At 46.8% G+C, this 16,323-nt stretch overlaps 1 protein-coding gene across 1 annotated transcript; it reads right to left on the minus strand.

Moving 5' to 3' along the window:
- Positions 1–4,121: 4,121 nt before the first annotated feature.
- Positions 4,122–15,220, minus strand: Bag2 (BCL2 associated athanogene 2). Its single transcript, XM_028775458.1, has 3 exons — positions 15,108–15,220; positions 6,518–6,627; positions 4,122–5,443 (listed from the first exon to the last, which is right to left on the minus strand). The coding sequence occupies exons 1-3, from the start codon at positions 15,218–15,220 to the stop codon at positions 5,034–5,036; spliced, it is 633 nt and encodes a 210-aa protein (XP_028631291.1). The 3' UTR covers positions 4,122–5,033.
- Between the last annotated feature and the right edge of the window lie 1,103 nt (positions 15,221–16,323).

Here is a 16,323-nt window from a genome sequence, read left to right on the forward strand (position 1 = left end):
ATACAGACTCTTCAGTTTTTGCACAAAGTAAATTGGTTGGTAAATAAATCAGTTGCCACTTTTAGTGGCATTGGCAGAAAATTCATTCCTTATAGAACACCGTAGCTTTATGTACAGTCACTAAACGGGTGGTAAAAAGGTGTGTGCTGTGTCTCTATAAATAGTGTCTGGTGACCGCTGCAGTTTCCTTAATGTTTGTTATTTTGTCTCCGCGCTTGGAACCAAGGACCAAACCCAGGGCTAGGCAGACGCTCTGCCACTGAGCTAAATCCTCAACGCCTTCCTTAATATTTGTAACAGAAGTTTATGTGTTTTGTTTTACCCATCTCTTTTATGGAAGTGTTCATTACACATTTGAATTTTTACTTTGCATTACTGTGTTTTATACCTAACTTTAAAAGGTCTAAAATCAGCCACAAGTAATATTAATTTGTCAATACATTCAATTCTGAAATCTTCAAAAGTCACATTATCGGTTTCTTCTATGACTGTAATGCTGAAGAACTTTAATATGAAATTCTAGAGTCACCTTCTTGTTGATGAAGGCTGTCCAGGACTCTGGGCCATTGGATATTTTGTGCTCAGTTAACTTTTTTGCAGTATCACCAGTTTTTAGTGTCAGGCACATAGCTGTGGAATAATTGCCATATCTAAGAGTTCCTCAGGTTTCGTCCAGTCTCTGCCTATGAATGAAATAGATATAAAACAACCCAGATACGGCAGTTCAAATAAAAGCAGGTTGAACTGTTTCCTCTTGTCCATTCAAGGTGACAGTACACATGGAGATTTCAAATTCCAGCTAGCACTAACACAGAGAGGATGTGTGACCCCTTCCTTGCCGGGTGAAGTTGGGGGAATACTCCTGACTTGTGTAGGCAGTGCTGAGAACTCAGGTGTGGCCCTACTGTGCCTGCCACTAGGGACTGGGGTCTTTCGGAGGACATAGGATGAGAAGTTGGCCTGATGCAGCACCCTGAAGTGCTCTTGTAGTCTGAGATGTTACTTGCCTTTGGAGGATTCTGGTGGCTACTGTGAGGTGCCCTGGGAGCACCTCAGAGAAAATTGCTGCTGACTGGCTGCAGGGAGCCCCGGGGGTGGGGGGATAGGGGGAGTGGGAGAGGGAGCTTTGACCTCCACCGCCCTAGGTGAGCAGGTGGCTTTATTCACACTAACAGTTACTATGAACATCGTGTTGCTCTTAAGAGTTTCACATATAAAACCTAAAAAAAATCTGTCATACAAATGAAGTTATCTGCACACAGGTAAACAAAACCCCAGCAGGGTCTGAAATGCCCAGGCAGCCAACGCCCAGATGGCAGAATAATTCGGCCACAAGAGTTACTACTTTTCTGTTGTCTCTTGAAATACCTATAGTAAGATGTTGACAAATGGTATTTTAAAAATAAAAAAAAAAAAACTTTGGATCAAAGGAAAAATTTAACCCCTTCTATATTTTTGTTACTAATAATGCTTTTGTAAATCCAAATGGAAAACTACTTGTATGTATTCCTATTGAGTGGTACTTAACACCTTTGGGGTTAATCGAAAAATGTACTACTTGATTAAAATTTCCACAAAGATGAATTCCAGTAACCAAAAAAAAATAAACCATTTCAAAGCTAGAATTACTGTGTGTGGTGTGTGTGATATGAGCCAGCAGTGTGGGGCGGAATGGTCAAAGGAGCCAGGTGTGGGGCAGTGCTAGGCTATCCTTGGCTACAGAGTTCACTGGCATGTTCCACCTAGCTACTTTGAACACTGATGTGCTCACGGTCTGGGTGCCGGTTACTCCGTGTCACCTAATAGTCACGCTTTAAATGATTTTGCTACAAACACTTTCACTACTAGCCTTTAAAAGAGTCATGTTCTTGTTTTGAGGCTTTGGGTCTCCCATCTGTTATTGTACCTTCTGGTGTAAATTAACCATAGAGCTTACTTTAGTTCATTGTGTCAGACACCTCGTTCAGACACCCTCTCTCATTGATACCTCTCTCACAAACCAGCATCACCTCCTTATGGATGGGAGGGCAAGATCTCAACCACTCGCCCTCTGCTGGCCAAAAGGTGCCTTGGCTGTTCACACCGTCGTCCCTGCAGAACATTCTGCTCTGTCCGTTTCGTCTCATTTCCTTTTATAAACAAACAAAGAACAGCTAAGTTTAAACTCATTCATGTCCCTGATGCTACCCCCTGCACATCTGCAGCTAGCTGCTTCTACCTCATTTTGCATGCTTGGGTATTTGTATTGCCCAGCTTTTCAAAATAGCATCGTATAGACAGACTTGAGATGTATCAGCATTTGTCAAGAATTGGGCTTTTGAAAATGACCAATCGTGACACTCAAACCCCTCTGTGCTTTCAGTTCATCAACTACTCTGTTGCTGTAACAGCCGTGGCTGGTAAATTCTTTGCTGTTTTTCCAGTTTCAAAATGGAACTCAGGCTGGAGTGATGGTTCACTGCTTAAGCACACTGGCTGCTCTTGCAAAGGACCCCAGCTTGATTCCCTGAACCCACACAACTGTCTGTAATGTCAGTCCTAGGGGATCAGTGCGCTCCAAAGACACAGGCCTATACATTCAGGCAAAACACCCAGGCTCATAAGAGATAATAATGATCATGGAAAATGAAACTCCACAAGAGTTGACCACTTCTCACTACGTAGCCCTGACTAGCCTGGAACTCACTATGTAGACCAGGCTGACCTTCAACTCAGTATAGGTCTGCCTGTTTCTACCTCCTAAGTGCTGAGATTAAAGGCCTGTACCATCATACCCATGAGCCAATCACTTCTAGGGTGAAGTCTAAACACTTTAATGAGGGCATGGACCGACCTCCATTCTGTACTTCATGCTCCTGTGAACAATTTATATATATATATAAAATATATTGGATTTGGAGTGTTTGTTTATACTGTATTAGCTGCTCTAATGTAGACCCTGGAGCTGCCTCACACCCTCTACTCCTCCCCTCCCAGGGAGTCAGGCTTTCTCTGGAGCCCCTGCCCCTGCCCCTGCAGCCTGAGCCCGATGGAACTCTTGCTCCACCCCTCAAGGTCCCAAGAAGGCTGAGAACCACAGCTTAAGTGGTTAATTTGTGGTACAGTCTAGCATCTTCCCCACTGTGGCCCGAGCCTCCCCCGGCTCCCATTTGACAACCCCGGGGGACACGGAAGCCTAAAGACCACTCTGCGGATCGTAGATGAGTCTGCATGGGCTGCTCCCAGCATCTCTTGTAGGTCCTGCGAGCTCCCACACTACAGAGCCGTCCTTAACAGTAAAGGCAGAGAGCAGCTTCATAAGAGCAAGGTCTGTAGAGAGGAGTCTTGGGAAGCAGAACTAATGGGGCTAGCCGAAGACTGTCCTACAGTCACGTCGGGCAACTCACAACTGCCTGTAACTCCAACTCCAGGATATCGCATGCCTTCTTCTGGTCTCTGTGGGTATGGGTGTATACCACACACACACACACACACACACAGAGGGGGGGGAGAGAGAGGAGGGGGGGGGGGGATAGGCAGGGGGGGGGGGGGGGGGGGGGGGGGGGGGGGGGGGGGGGGGGGGGGGGGAGGGAATGAAAAATAATGCTGCAGGAAATACAAAGGTCAAGGAGGTGGGCAGACTTTGTGATGGAAACTCGGATGGGTACGGGGTGAGTGAACTGGAGAGCTGGGCATATCTTACCAGGGTGCAAGGGAATCAGACGCTGACGTTTGAGAACCTAAGGGAAATATGTGTACTCTTTTAAAGATTAAGAAGCTGGTGAAGGACCGGATGACAGGCATCAAGCCTGCTAGCCTCGGGTTGGGACAGCTTTCCATCGAGACTTAGCATTTCGGGACAGAAAGTTCAGCTCAGTAATGTCCACATGGATAACAGTCCATATAAGACTTTGTCTTTGGTATGAAAAATGTCAACGTCCCAATAGAAGTTGAGTTAGAAATGGTTCATTTCAATGTAGGAGGTCCGAGTAGCTGAGGGCTTGGTGCATCGCCAGCATATTTACTTTTAATTAGAACTCAGGAAGATGACCATGCTAGCCGGCCTTCTTAGGAAACAAGGGACCCATGAAATAGAGGGCTTTGTAGTCTGATGGTAGAAAAATGATGCCCAGTGCTAGAAGTTCAGCGAAATGGATTCTTTTAATTACTGAAGACAGTACAAATTGATATAACTTATAAAAGTTTAGAAATATGTTTCTAGGCCATGAAAATGTATATATCCTTTGGCCCGATGAACCCATTAATGGAATTTTATACAAAGAAGACCAAGAACCGAATAGAGCTCAGCGGACATAAGTATGTTGAAGTCACAGCAACAAATTGAAACCACCCAACTGTCCACAGAGAAGTGGCTGGGTAAGTGCTCCCGCTGCACACGCATGAGCTCAAGGCGGCACGTAAAGGCAGTCAGCCCTGGCCCTGGAGAGATGCCCTGCGGCACACAGGGTGGGGGGGGCCCAGAGCTTCACAGTGGTAAAATGAAGGCAGGCTCCTCATATTTCGTCATGCTTCCACGCACACCTAAAATTACATGGTATGAGCTGCATAGAGAAAACAGATGCCCAAAACATGGAGAACATGCAGGGTGAAGTTCTGATGTGTTTATCCTTCTAGGCACACTGTGGGTTGTGAGTACACTGCTCCAGGGCTGGGTGCTCTGTTCACACTGTGGTGTGAGTGCACTGCCCCAGGGTCTGGGTACCCTGTGCTGAAGTCAAGGAAAGGGCAGTGGTATTTTTGCTGCCCCTACCCGTTTTATTTCCCCCCACACACACTGCGCGTGCATCTTCAGAAGTTAGATATACAGTGCTAGAGTCCAGTTCAAGACGGGAACACTGTCCAAAACGTCAAAGTAGGTGACTGAAATACTCCTAGTGTTAAGTGTTATTGGTGTGTCTGCTGACACTGGAATACTTCCCAACTGAAATAATTACCAGTATCAATTAAGTGGTTATGCCTAACATAAAGACGGAGCTATTTAAAATAGTAGTTTTCTTTTCTACATCTTTTGTAAGGGCCTGTGGATTTGAAGGCTAGTTAAATTTGCTGTCGGTGTTTTGCAGGCTTTTGGAACCAACTCCTTTAGCATGCTCTAACAGTTTAATGGCCTTGTCGGAGTTGTCAATGTTCCTCAGCAGAGTCTCCAGGCGCCTCTTGATTTTCTTCTGATCCTCCAGAGCACAACCGATGACTATTGATTGAAATTTCTGATCAACCGGCCCAGGTGGCACCTCAGAGGAGCACGCACTGTAAAGTGACATTAAGTGGCTCTTGGCATTCCCCAGATCATCCAGGAACTTACTGACTACCTCGTCTATTATCTTCGTGGCGTGCTTTAAGGATTCCTCCTGCTGGGGGTTTCGGATCGTTTCCACTGAGACCTCAACAGTGAGGGTCCGGCCCATCAGACGGTTGGCAGTCAGGTTTAGTTCCTCTCTTTCTCCTAAACACGAAACATCAGTCAGTATGAGGCAGCAGTGTCGAGGCGTGCACTTGCACTATCTTTATTCTCTGCAAGCACATCTGTGAATTTTTCGAAAGGTAAGAGCCATAAATACTACAGCATATCAGCATAGCCAAGGAAGTGTTGGATTACAGAGCGGAGAATTCCTTCCCCGGAAGTCTTCACACAGAAAGGGCCAGCTATCATCCTGAGTCTGTATGTCCACACAAGCCAGAGGCACGGACAGCTGGGATGGAGTAAATACTGAGCAAGCACAGTTTAGTTAGGAGGATGGCTAGGGCTCATGGTGGGGGCACTAGGGGCTTGACGCTGCACATAGCCCGTGCATGTTTGCCAGAACACACTACCCACTGTCAGCCAAGAAGGAACAATGACAATAGAGGGCCAGTAGGCTCCCCAGCAAGTCCTGGCCTTCTCCCCTGCAGACATACTCAGGCTGACCCTGAGTGTGATCTTTGCCAGTGACCGGAAGCTGTGGTGGCCATGAACTCTGGGAACATTTCAAGATTTACACAAAACCATCAACAGCTCCTTTCTTTTCCCGTTCCAGAACTCTCTAACCCGTTGGTCTTTCATCACGCTGGTGAATAGACAGGCTGGGCAGGACCCATTGTGGATGGAGAGCATTTTGGGTCTGGGAGTTGAGCTGCTTATTTCCACGGCTCATTAGCCCACTCTCTCCAGATGCCTTCCTGCTCAGAGGACCGTGACAGTGCATTTGCCTGCCACACCTCAGATCGTCCTGATCCGTCTTTACTTTCACCTAGTCACTCAGCGTTTACTGTACCTGTAGTCCAGGACCTTGTAAAAGGCTGTGTTCCTGAGGTGAGCTGCAAGGCCATACTACCTGCCCGCCCTGCTGGAGCTCGCAGGCCTTCTCCCACCACCCCTGCCAGTGTGGGAAGCACACTAAAACGAAGATCACTGACAGACAGCGGAATGACAGCCGCAGCCGCCACTCCAGCTGCCATTAATGCTGAATGGGGCTAGGCACACCGAACGAAGACAGGCAAGCTTATCCCAGACTCCCTAGGCTCACAAGGCAGCCCTCACCGTCGCTGATCTGCCGCATGTCCTGGCTGTTCTGGATGCTGTGGATCATCTCCAGAAGGATTTCTTTCTCTTGTTCAACAGCAGTAGCTGCGTCTCTCAAAGCTTCAACCCTGTGTGAATTGGCAGAACAAGACGGTCATTATAGGGACAGTGTCCTTCCTGTTCATTTTCCTCAGCTGCCGTCTAAATCAGCTCAAGTATGAAGGACAGCAAGAGTGCTGTTTAAAAAAATGTATCACTCAGTTGCCAGGTGAGATGACACGTGCCTTTAATCGGAGGAAGGTGGACCTCTGAGTTTGGGGTCACCCCGGTCTACAGAGAGAATTCAAGGGCAGCCAGGGCTACCAGAGAAACCTTGTCTCAGAAGGAAGAAAAGTAAATGGTATAACTTTAAAAAAAAAATTTCTTCCCTGGGTGTTAATTGTTTTGTCAAAGGCAAGCCTAGAACTTGCAGCAATCCTCCTGACTCAGTGGTTGGGCCTCAGGCACGAGCTATTCTTTCTCGCTCCTGTTTGCTCAGCTGTTTCCTGTTGAGGGCAACGTTAGAGCCCATTTTCATTTATGTGGACTTGTTCTTTAAAAATCTGTGTTTGTTCTTTTGCATTTTGAATTTGTATCCGCCCCTCTCTCTCTCTCTGTCTCCCTCTTGATCTCTCTCCAACTTACTCTTCAGAACCACCTGGTTCCTGGGTATCGTTGCTGCGTTCTGTGTCTTGTGTAGATCGTCTGATTCTCTTCACTCTGACCACTCAGAGACAGCCACTCACGCTTACACTGAGCCGGAGTCTGTATGCTCAACACATTGACTCCTTACTGGTCAGACACAATAAGCCATAATCAACTGCCCTGTGAGCTTTGTTCAGGATGGCCCTCGACAAAGAGATACTGCCCCTGCCCCCCGAGATAAACTCATAACTGTATTACCCAGGGTGGCCCTGTGCTCTGTTTCAGTCTCAAGCTCTGGGATATCCTGCATATGTTAGCCTACCCAGTTAAGGGAGCCTCAATTTACTTAATTACAGATTTGTTGTTATGTGCCTGAGTGGTTTAGCTGCATGCATGCAAGTGCATTGTATATGTGCCTTCAGAGAGCAGACGAGGGCTTTGACTCCCCTGGAACTGGGGTTATGGATGGTTATGATAGGTGCTGGGAACCAAACCAGACCCTCTACAATGGCAGCCAGTGCTCTTAACCACTGAACCATCTCTCAAATCCTGTTGTTGTTGTTGTTGCTGTTGTTGTTGCTGCTGCTGCTGCTACTATTACTATTATTTTGCAACAGGATTTCCCAGCATGCTGCAGGCTAGCCTTCCTGCCTCTGATTCCTGAAGATAGGAAGAGTTTCTAGCCTACTGTGGCTTTGTGTGGAGTTTATACCTTTGAAGTTTTAGTTGCCTTTCTCATATTCTGGTCATAGTATTTTCCCATATTCTGTAATACTTTTACCTTCCTAGTATTTGTTAGTCCACCAAAATAGATTCTGGCATTATATCAGATCCTGTGCTACCTATACAAAGTGCACTTTTAAACCTCTCCCGTCAGTACACTGGCTATCCTCACGGCTCACCTGCTTTACAGCACTGTGGGCTCCATCCCCTGCAATAACTGGTAGAACAGCCTCCCCCAAAATCTTCTGTAAAGATAACATAGATATTTATTCCTCCATATAAACTGTACAAAGTTTGATTTCTTTTTTTAAAATGGGGGGAAATTTGACATCCTTTATGACAATGTAATTTAATTTACATCTTGTTTTCTTCAGTTTTTTTTTTTTAAGATTTATTTAATTTATGTGAGTACACAGTTGCTCTCCTTCAGATACACCAGAAGAGGGCTTCAGATCCCATTACAGATGGTTGTGAGCCACCATGTGGTTGCTAGAAATTGAACTTAGGACTTCTGGAAGAGCAATCAGTATTCTTAACCACTGAGCCATCTCTCCAGCCCTCGTTTTCTTCAGTTTTATATATTATTTATTAGCTTTTAAATATTCTTTACAGAAGCCTTATGGATTTCTGAGTGCTCTAGAGACCTGGTGGATATCGCTGCAGAAGACTGTAATTACACTTCTAGTCTGGTCAATTATTACCGCTTGAGACGTGCTGTTTTTGCGGGCTCAGCTTACAGCTGGCAGTATCGATAGCATTAAATACTAACAGTTGTCCTGTCGTGACTATCATTTCTTCTTAGATGATCATACCATCCTTAAATTAAAAAAAAAAACAACCTTTGTGTCTTTAATACAGTTGTCGTCTCTTTATGGCACTGACTGATGCCTTCTGGTTCTATACTAGACAGCTGCAGGGATGGGGTTTTTGCCTTTTCTCAAATTTACAGGGAAAGCCTCTTAAAGATTTTGGTGTAAAACCCGGATTATAACATAGAACACTTTATTCATTACTGCACACGCACACACACACACACTTATTGCATGCAGAGAACAAACCTAGGGCATTTGAATCATGAAAAGCAAAAGAAGAACATCTCACCTATGTAAGAGATTTCTCTCTCAAGGTCACTTTTCTTACAGGTTAAAGTGACCACATTTCCAGCTTTTGTAAAGAAATAGTGACAGATGACCTCAGAGCATGAGGCCACGGGCAGGCATTCTAACACAGACCACTGGCCATGGACCCCAGGACCCCCCCATTCTCATCCCCATCACCCACCTGTCAACCCCCAAAATAGCATGCAGCTATTAGGGGTGACACTGTGACACTCACGGCCTGTCTCTAAGAACCAGTAAAAGTAATTGTATGAACAAACCTGGCCACAACATAAGGCAGGGCAAGAGCTTCCCCCAGTTCCCCTGGATTACAGTACTGTCCTCCGGCAGATACATGAGCCCAGTAGGTACAAAGGAGGCCCAGCTGGCACGAGTGAGAGATGTCTATAATTAGAAACTCTAATTATGACTCCCGTGTTTAGAGAAATGATGCACAGATGCTCACAGACCAGATTCCATTCTAACACTCGAGCTCGTATTAAATGTGAGATGACTGAGGGATGAGGGCTGTTCTAAAAAGGGCTCGTTTACAGTAATCGGTTAAGGCAGTGAGTCTGTGGAGCTAACACAACAGATGAAAAGGGACACATCCTTGGGGGGGGGGAACACCTTTCATCTGTGTATAAAAAGGCTGTTTTGAGCTAGGGATAGGGCTTTGCCATACAGAATGCACTTCAGTTTGTAAAACCTTGGGTATGATGTCCAGCAGGGGTGGGGTGTGTGTGTTTGTGTGTGTGTGTGTGTGTGTGGAGAGAGAGAGAGAGAGAGAGAGAGAGAGAGAGAGAGAGAGAGAGAGAGAGAGAGAGAGCGCAAGCAAGTAGGCAAGCAAGCAACGGGGGCGGGGAGCATCAGAAAAACTTCTTTATACATAATACAAGTTGCCAGTGCGATACATATTTCTATTTACCATGGGTCTTTCATTTGCTGCTCTTACAGCTTTCTTCCTTATACATAGGATCTTTTAGCAAACCCTTTCCCCTGGGTAGAAACTGTTCACAGCTTCCCCCTTCCTTTCGGTTAAGGAGATTAATACCTCCTCTGGAGCTTGTTTTAATCATGGTTTCTATTGCTGTGATACATCACCATCACCAAAAGCAACCTGGGGAGGGAAGGGTTTGTTTTCCAGACTCTTCCATATCACAATTCATCACATCAGGAAGTTCCGGTGCTGAGACAGGGCAGGGACCTGGAGGCAGGAGCTGACGCAGAGGCCACAGGGCAGGGACCTGGAGGCAGGAGCTGACGCAGAGGCCGCAGGGAATGCTGCTTCCTTGCTTGCTCATTCACAGCTTGCTCAGCCTGACCCAGGACTCCCAGCCTAAGCATGGCACCACCCACAATGCACTGCTTTCTTACACACAGATCACTAATTAAAAAAAGAAAAGACCTAACGCAATTGGTCTAAACCTGTGGGTCACAGCCCCTCTAGGGATCAAACAACCCTTTCACAGGGGTCCTCTAAAACTATTGGAAAACACAGATTTATACGACATTTCATAACAGTAGCAAAACTAAGAGTCTATGTTTGTGGGGGTGGGAGGGTCACCACAACGTGAGGAATTGTATGAAAGGGTTCCAGCAGCATTAGGAAGGTGGAGATCTTGCCTACAGCTTGATTTTTTTTTTAAGATTTATTTATTTTATATATATGAGTATTCTATACACGTGTATACCCAAATGCCAGAAGAGGGCATCAGACCCCATTACAGATGGTTGTGAGCCACCACATGGTTGCTGGGAATTGAACTCAGGACCTAGGGAAGAGCAAGCAGTGCTCTTAACCTCTGAGCCATCTCTCCAGCTCCCTACAGCTTCATCTTAATAGAGGTATTTTCACAATGAGAGTCCCTTTTCTCACATGGCTGTAACTTGTGTCGTTTTCTTTAAAACTAGCCAGGACAACACTGTTTTGTTACACACACACACACACACACACACACACACACCTACCTCTTCTTTTTTGAGACAGGACCTCTTCCTGTAGCTCAAGCTAGCTTGGAATACACTTGAACTTTTCTGCTCTGTCTGCTTCTCCCTCCTGAGTGCTGGCATTACAAACATAGCCCATGCCTGGTTTGTCAGTCCTGGTGATGGAACCTAGAGCTTCATGCATACTAAGCCAGCATTCTTCATTGCTTGGCTTGTTTAAGACCATTGGCACTGTTTATCGACTATCGCTGTACTTAAAACTCGATTCACAAAATGTTACCGACGTAGCTTTCCTGTTGGTTTGCATTAGAGACTGAACCTTAAATACTGCCTGCCTCTCTATCACTTCTCCAGTAGTTGGGATAGACATATATAAACACAATTTCAATAAACTCAGGTGATGACTCTTCTCTTGTTGGCAGTTCTGAATGGACTAGGATCCAAGGAACAGCCAACATGTGTTACCTGTTCGAACTGGAAAAGAACACACCCTCACAATGCAGCTGACTGGGCGGAGCTTCTAGACAATTTCACAGCACCCTAAGCAGGCTTTGGCAGAGGCATTGTAGTAAGAATTTTCATAAGCATAAAACTGGAGCATCTCCGCCTGTCTCCCAGCCTGCAGGTGTCTCATGAGCCTGCCGTGGCGGTGGAAATATAAAATGTCAGGTGCGGGCAGTCGTCCCTAACCAGCAGCTCACAAAACTGCAAACCACCCACCAGCTGTGTGAGGAACTGACTTTGCAGAAATTTCCTTCCCCCGAGACACCAATGATAAGGAGATCTCTGCTGTGGCCGAACAAATGAAGCAAAGCAGGACTGGAGTTTAGCAAGGTGACTTGACTGACCGAACTGACTGAGAAATTCAGCATGAGTCAACCGATACATGTGATGTCAGCATGCGCTGGTTTCATGGCAGTCATCCTGTGCTTACTGTCATGAACGCAGGCTCATTTGCCAATGACAAAATCACATGCTTTCGTAAACAGGGAGGCGGCAGCCACTCATCTCCATGGATTTATGTGAAGGAAACTTTTTCTAAAACACAATCTTAAACTCATAGACCAGGCTCCATGTGAGACCCTGGACATCCGATACCGTCAGGAATTGGTTTTCCCAGTCACCAAAACGCTGTGTTTCATTCACACTCACTGTGAATAAACCACTGACTAGCAAGGCAAGGCACTAGTCCTAGTCCCTTATTCCCCCACCCCCACCCCCGCCATCCCCCTACAGCGTCTCCTGTATCCCAGGCTAACACAGAACTCACTGTGTAACCCAGGATGACCAAATCCTCATGACTCTAGGATTTGAACTATAGGCATGGACCACCATGCTGGTTTTCTGAAGCCAGAGATCAAACCTAGGGTGATGAACATGCTAGACAAACATCCTTCCAACCAAGTCCCATCACAGCCCAGAGTTCTCACTGCTAAAAGATAACGCCCTCCTCTCCCAGGGGTTTTGTAAAGATTCAGAATTACAGTGTACACAAAAAATGTTCTTTCTAAATTACAGACTGTTACTCCAAATTAAATATGGTGTCAACTTGCTTTGTGGGTTCTGGAACACTGGCACATCCTAACAGGAACCTTAAACAGTAAGAAACCAAAGTGTGGGGGTTGGGGGTGGCTCGTTTCCCTGGCCCCTGCTGGAATCATTTCCTGGCTGAGTGAACTGGAAAGGAGCTGGTCACTGTGCGATGGATCGGTTTGGGGAGATGCGTAAGCAGCCAGTCTCCCAAAGTCCTGCCACTCATTTATACCTCCTTGGCCAATGTCCAAACCCCAGCCCTCGAACAGCTTCCTTATGACCCACAGCTTCTAGAAGCTTCTCAATAACTGTCATGGTCTAGGTCTTCAGGGTTTACTGAATCAAAGGCTAAATTGATTTTCTTCTCTTTTTGTAAAATCATATTCATTCATATGTCAGCTGGACAGTTTGAAAAGTGATATTCAAGACCAGGACACATGGCGCTGATCTAAGCAGCCTGTCTTGCCATGTTCGTATGTGAAGCCCGCTGCACCGGACTGAGACACACTGTGAATAGCTGAGCTTCGGTTTCTCATCTGTGTAATACAGATAGTGGTAACTTCCACAGAGACTTGAGGCCTAGGCTACAGACAGATGCTAACGTGGATTATTTATAAACTAGGATAACCACTAAAAAGGAAGGTACTTAGCCTCGACAAGCACAGAATCCCCATAAACTAACTGGTCAGGAAAAACTGGAAAGGACAGGATTATCTTTTTAGAGAAAGTACCGTAGGAGAGGAGATGTAGTTAAAAAAAAAATTTTTTTTTATATGTAAGATGATGTAGTTAATATTATAAGCCATTGAAACAAATGACATCCGTTACCAGTTTGTAAAACAGGGCTAAACATTTCAAAGCATTTTAGACACCCCAGAGGTCGGTTCATCCTGAAGGAAGCAAAGCCTTTGGTGTGGTTTCAGTTTCACGAGGATACAGTGGTTTTTTTGCTGTTCACAGAACCCATTCAACTGAATGGAAGATGCGCACTGGCTACAAGCCAGTGATTTACAGTACCACTGCTCTCCTCAGACACTTACACTAAGAGAGCTGAGGGAAGTCACAGGAGCAGCATCTATTCTCTACCCATACTTAAAAAGTCTAATTTTGATAGTGTCGTGCTCTGTGGCACTGTCCAGGTGGCTTCTAAAAAGGGCCCTCAAACCTTAAGAGGCAGCATATCTCTCATTTCTTTGCACCTTCTGCCATAATTACTTCTAAGTGTGCATTACATTTTTAAGGGAGAAACAAGGCTTACAGAAATTTGCAGTTACTGGTAAAGGCCTCAAACCATTAAACATAGTAATAAACCCCCTTCAGCACAACTGTTAATCTTATTAATAAGTAATATAATTTAATCGCTTATGTACCCTAATCAGGATTCCTTTGATAGTAATCAGACATTAGAATGTAACACTATGCAAACCCCAGAATTTCAAGCGCCCCCCCCCCCCCAAGGAGGAGAGGGCGGACTCAGCACGTGGGCAGGATTAGAGTTTCAGAACAATGACTCAGCTTGAAGAAGAGTAACAACTTCCTGAAGCCTTTGAAGGGGAAAAAAAAAAATCGGAGCAGTTGAGCATATACTGTCAAAGGTCAGAGCCTACCTCACAGACCATTGCCCTCTCTTCAGAGGAGCTTTAGGGCTGAGGCCCTTTTCTCAGCGCAGGTCCCTTTGTCTCCCTCCGGGTTGGGGAACATAGGGTTGAGGCTTCTCTTGTGGCTACTCCACAGACTGTGAAAGTTTTTTTTATCATCTTCTGGCTCTAATAGCAATAGTAATAACAATGAACGCCTCACTTGTAGCAAACACTGCACTTCCCTGTGTTTGGTGGATGCAGGGAGCCAGATGAAGACACACAAGACTCTAAGATTTTGGCTCATATCCTCCTGCTTACGCAGAACCTGGAGAAAACTAGGGAACGGAGTGTGTTAGGGCGTCTTGATATGATTTTCATGGAACAACACCTGCACACAATCGAAACTTGCACGACTTTGGAGACGTTAACGTTCCCACCAGACACACAAGGGCGCCACCAGACACATAAGTGGTTAAAGCCAACCAAGTGTTCACAGCATTTGCTAGCAGTAGTCATGATTTAGAAATTGTACTACAAGGCTGTCCCCGTGACAGAATCTTAGGGAGAGTGTGACTCCAGCCTTTGGTGTTTTCAGGCCTGCGACTGGCACTTCCAAGGTGTCGGCCGTGTCTTCTAAATGCACAGCAAACAGGGACAGACTGCAGAGGGCACCGCACGTGCTTTGCTTAAGAGCATGAAAGATAGTATCCAACTTCGGTACCTCGCGCGGCCCCCCATCCCCCGGGAGTCTGATTCTCGCTGGTCCCCAGGAGGGGCAGTCCTGGATTTTTGTTTTCTCTTTACTCTCTGTTACTATGAAGTGATCTAGGGCCAAGAAACTTACTACAGTGTGTGGTGAGAGGGGGGACCACACCAACCTGCTGCCTCTCTCCTGGAAACAGGAAAGTTAAAGGCAGAGGAGGACACGGCAGAAGGTTCTGGAAGTTCTGCAAGCCGCACTGGCTCGCAGGTCCTCCGGCCCGGGGGAGGGGAGCCCACCCGGAGCGCGCCCCTGGCCGCGCGCGTCCCCGCCGCCCTCACCTGAGCTCCAGTTGGTCCAGACTCTCCAGCAGGCGGCTGGAGCGGTCGGCCATGGACGACGAGCGGCAGAAGCGGCCCTCGTGGGCCTTGGCGCTGATCTTCGCCTGGGCCATGAGCTCCGGGGGTCCTCGGCGTCCGCGGGCAGCAGTGGCGCGGGCCGCACGTCGCCGTCACCGCGGGCGCCGCTGACGCGGACGGCACCGCCCCCACCTCCCCACCCCCGAGGCCGCGCGGCCAAACAAGGGCAGGCGCGGGCGCAGCCGCCAGCAGCCAGGGTGGGGGACCCTGCCCCGGCGCACCGAGGGCCTCCGCCGGTCCACCCAGCACCCACGATTCACTGCAAGGATGGAGTGGGTGCAGCCCGTGACGTGGCGAGAGCAGGAGACAATCCAGTATGCCCTGAGGGCAGTCTCTACTAGTCCGACCTGTCCGGTGACCAGGCGGGCTCCGGAGAGGACAGGGAAAGCCTGGACCACAAGCTCCAAATAAGGAGAAGCCAAGTGCATCTGTGTTGTCTCGCCTTTCCTATGAAAGGATTATTACTTTCGCACATAACTTGTTTAAATCCTCTGCGGATGATATTCAATAGGCTCATATGGCAGAAGCTGTAGAGGTCAGTAGGGCTGAAATGCAAAGCCGCATCTACTTAAAGTTCTGTTTTGTCCTCTCAATGCACAGGGTACAGAAAATGGGAAACAAAGTTCATTTATATCCTTTACTCAGAACTCAAAGCCATTGGATACTGAACAGAGACAAGCCCTTTAAGTAAGGCTGGCTTCTAGTCCCGTCCCCCAACCCCCAACCCCACCCCGAACTCATCTTAATACCAATGAACGGTGGATTGATTATCTTGGTATCATTCAACACTGTCATCTAACGACACAACCGTGAAATCTGAACATTTTGTAGACTTGAAAGTCTGAGCTTGGACAGGTCTCAGGTCTAATGCTAACCTGAAGGCTGAGACAGGGTTGTGTAACTTGGGCCTGTGTGAATTCAAGGCTAGTCTGGGTAGCTTCAACAAGCGCCTTGTCAAAAGGAAAAATAAAAGGGGCTTCAGACATAGCTCTGTGGTATAGCATCTGCCTCTGTGCTTTGAATGAGATGCCCCCTCTGGCACTTGAACACTTGGTCCTCCGTCACTGAGAATTGCTCAAAGAAGTGTGTCACTGTGGGCAGGTTTGAAAAGACTCAAGAATATTCCTAGTGGAATATT

The sequence above is a fragment of the Grammomys surdaster genome, unplaced genomic scaffold, assembly GCF_004785775.1.
Source record: "Grammomys surdaster isolate TR1022 unplaced genomic scaffold, NIH_TR_1.0 255, whole genome shotgun sequence".
NCBI classification, from domain to species: Eukaryota; Metazoa; Chordata; class Mammalia; order Rodentia; family Muridae; genus Grammomys; species Grammomys surdaster.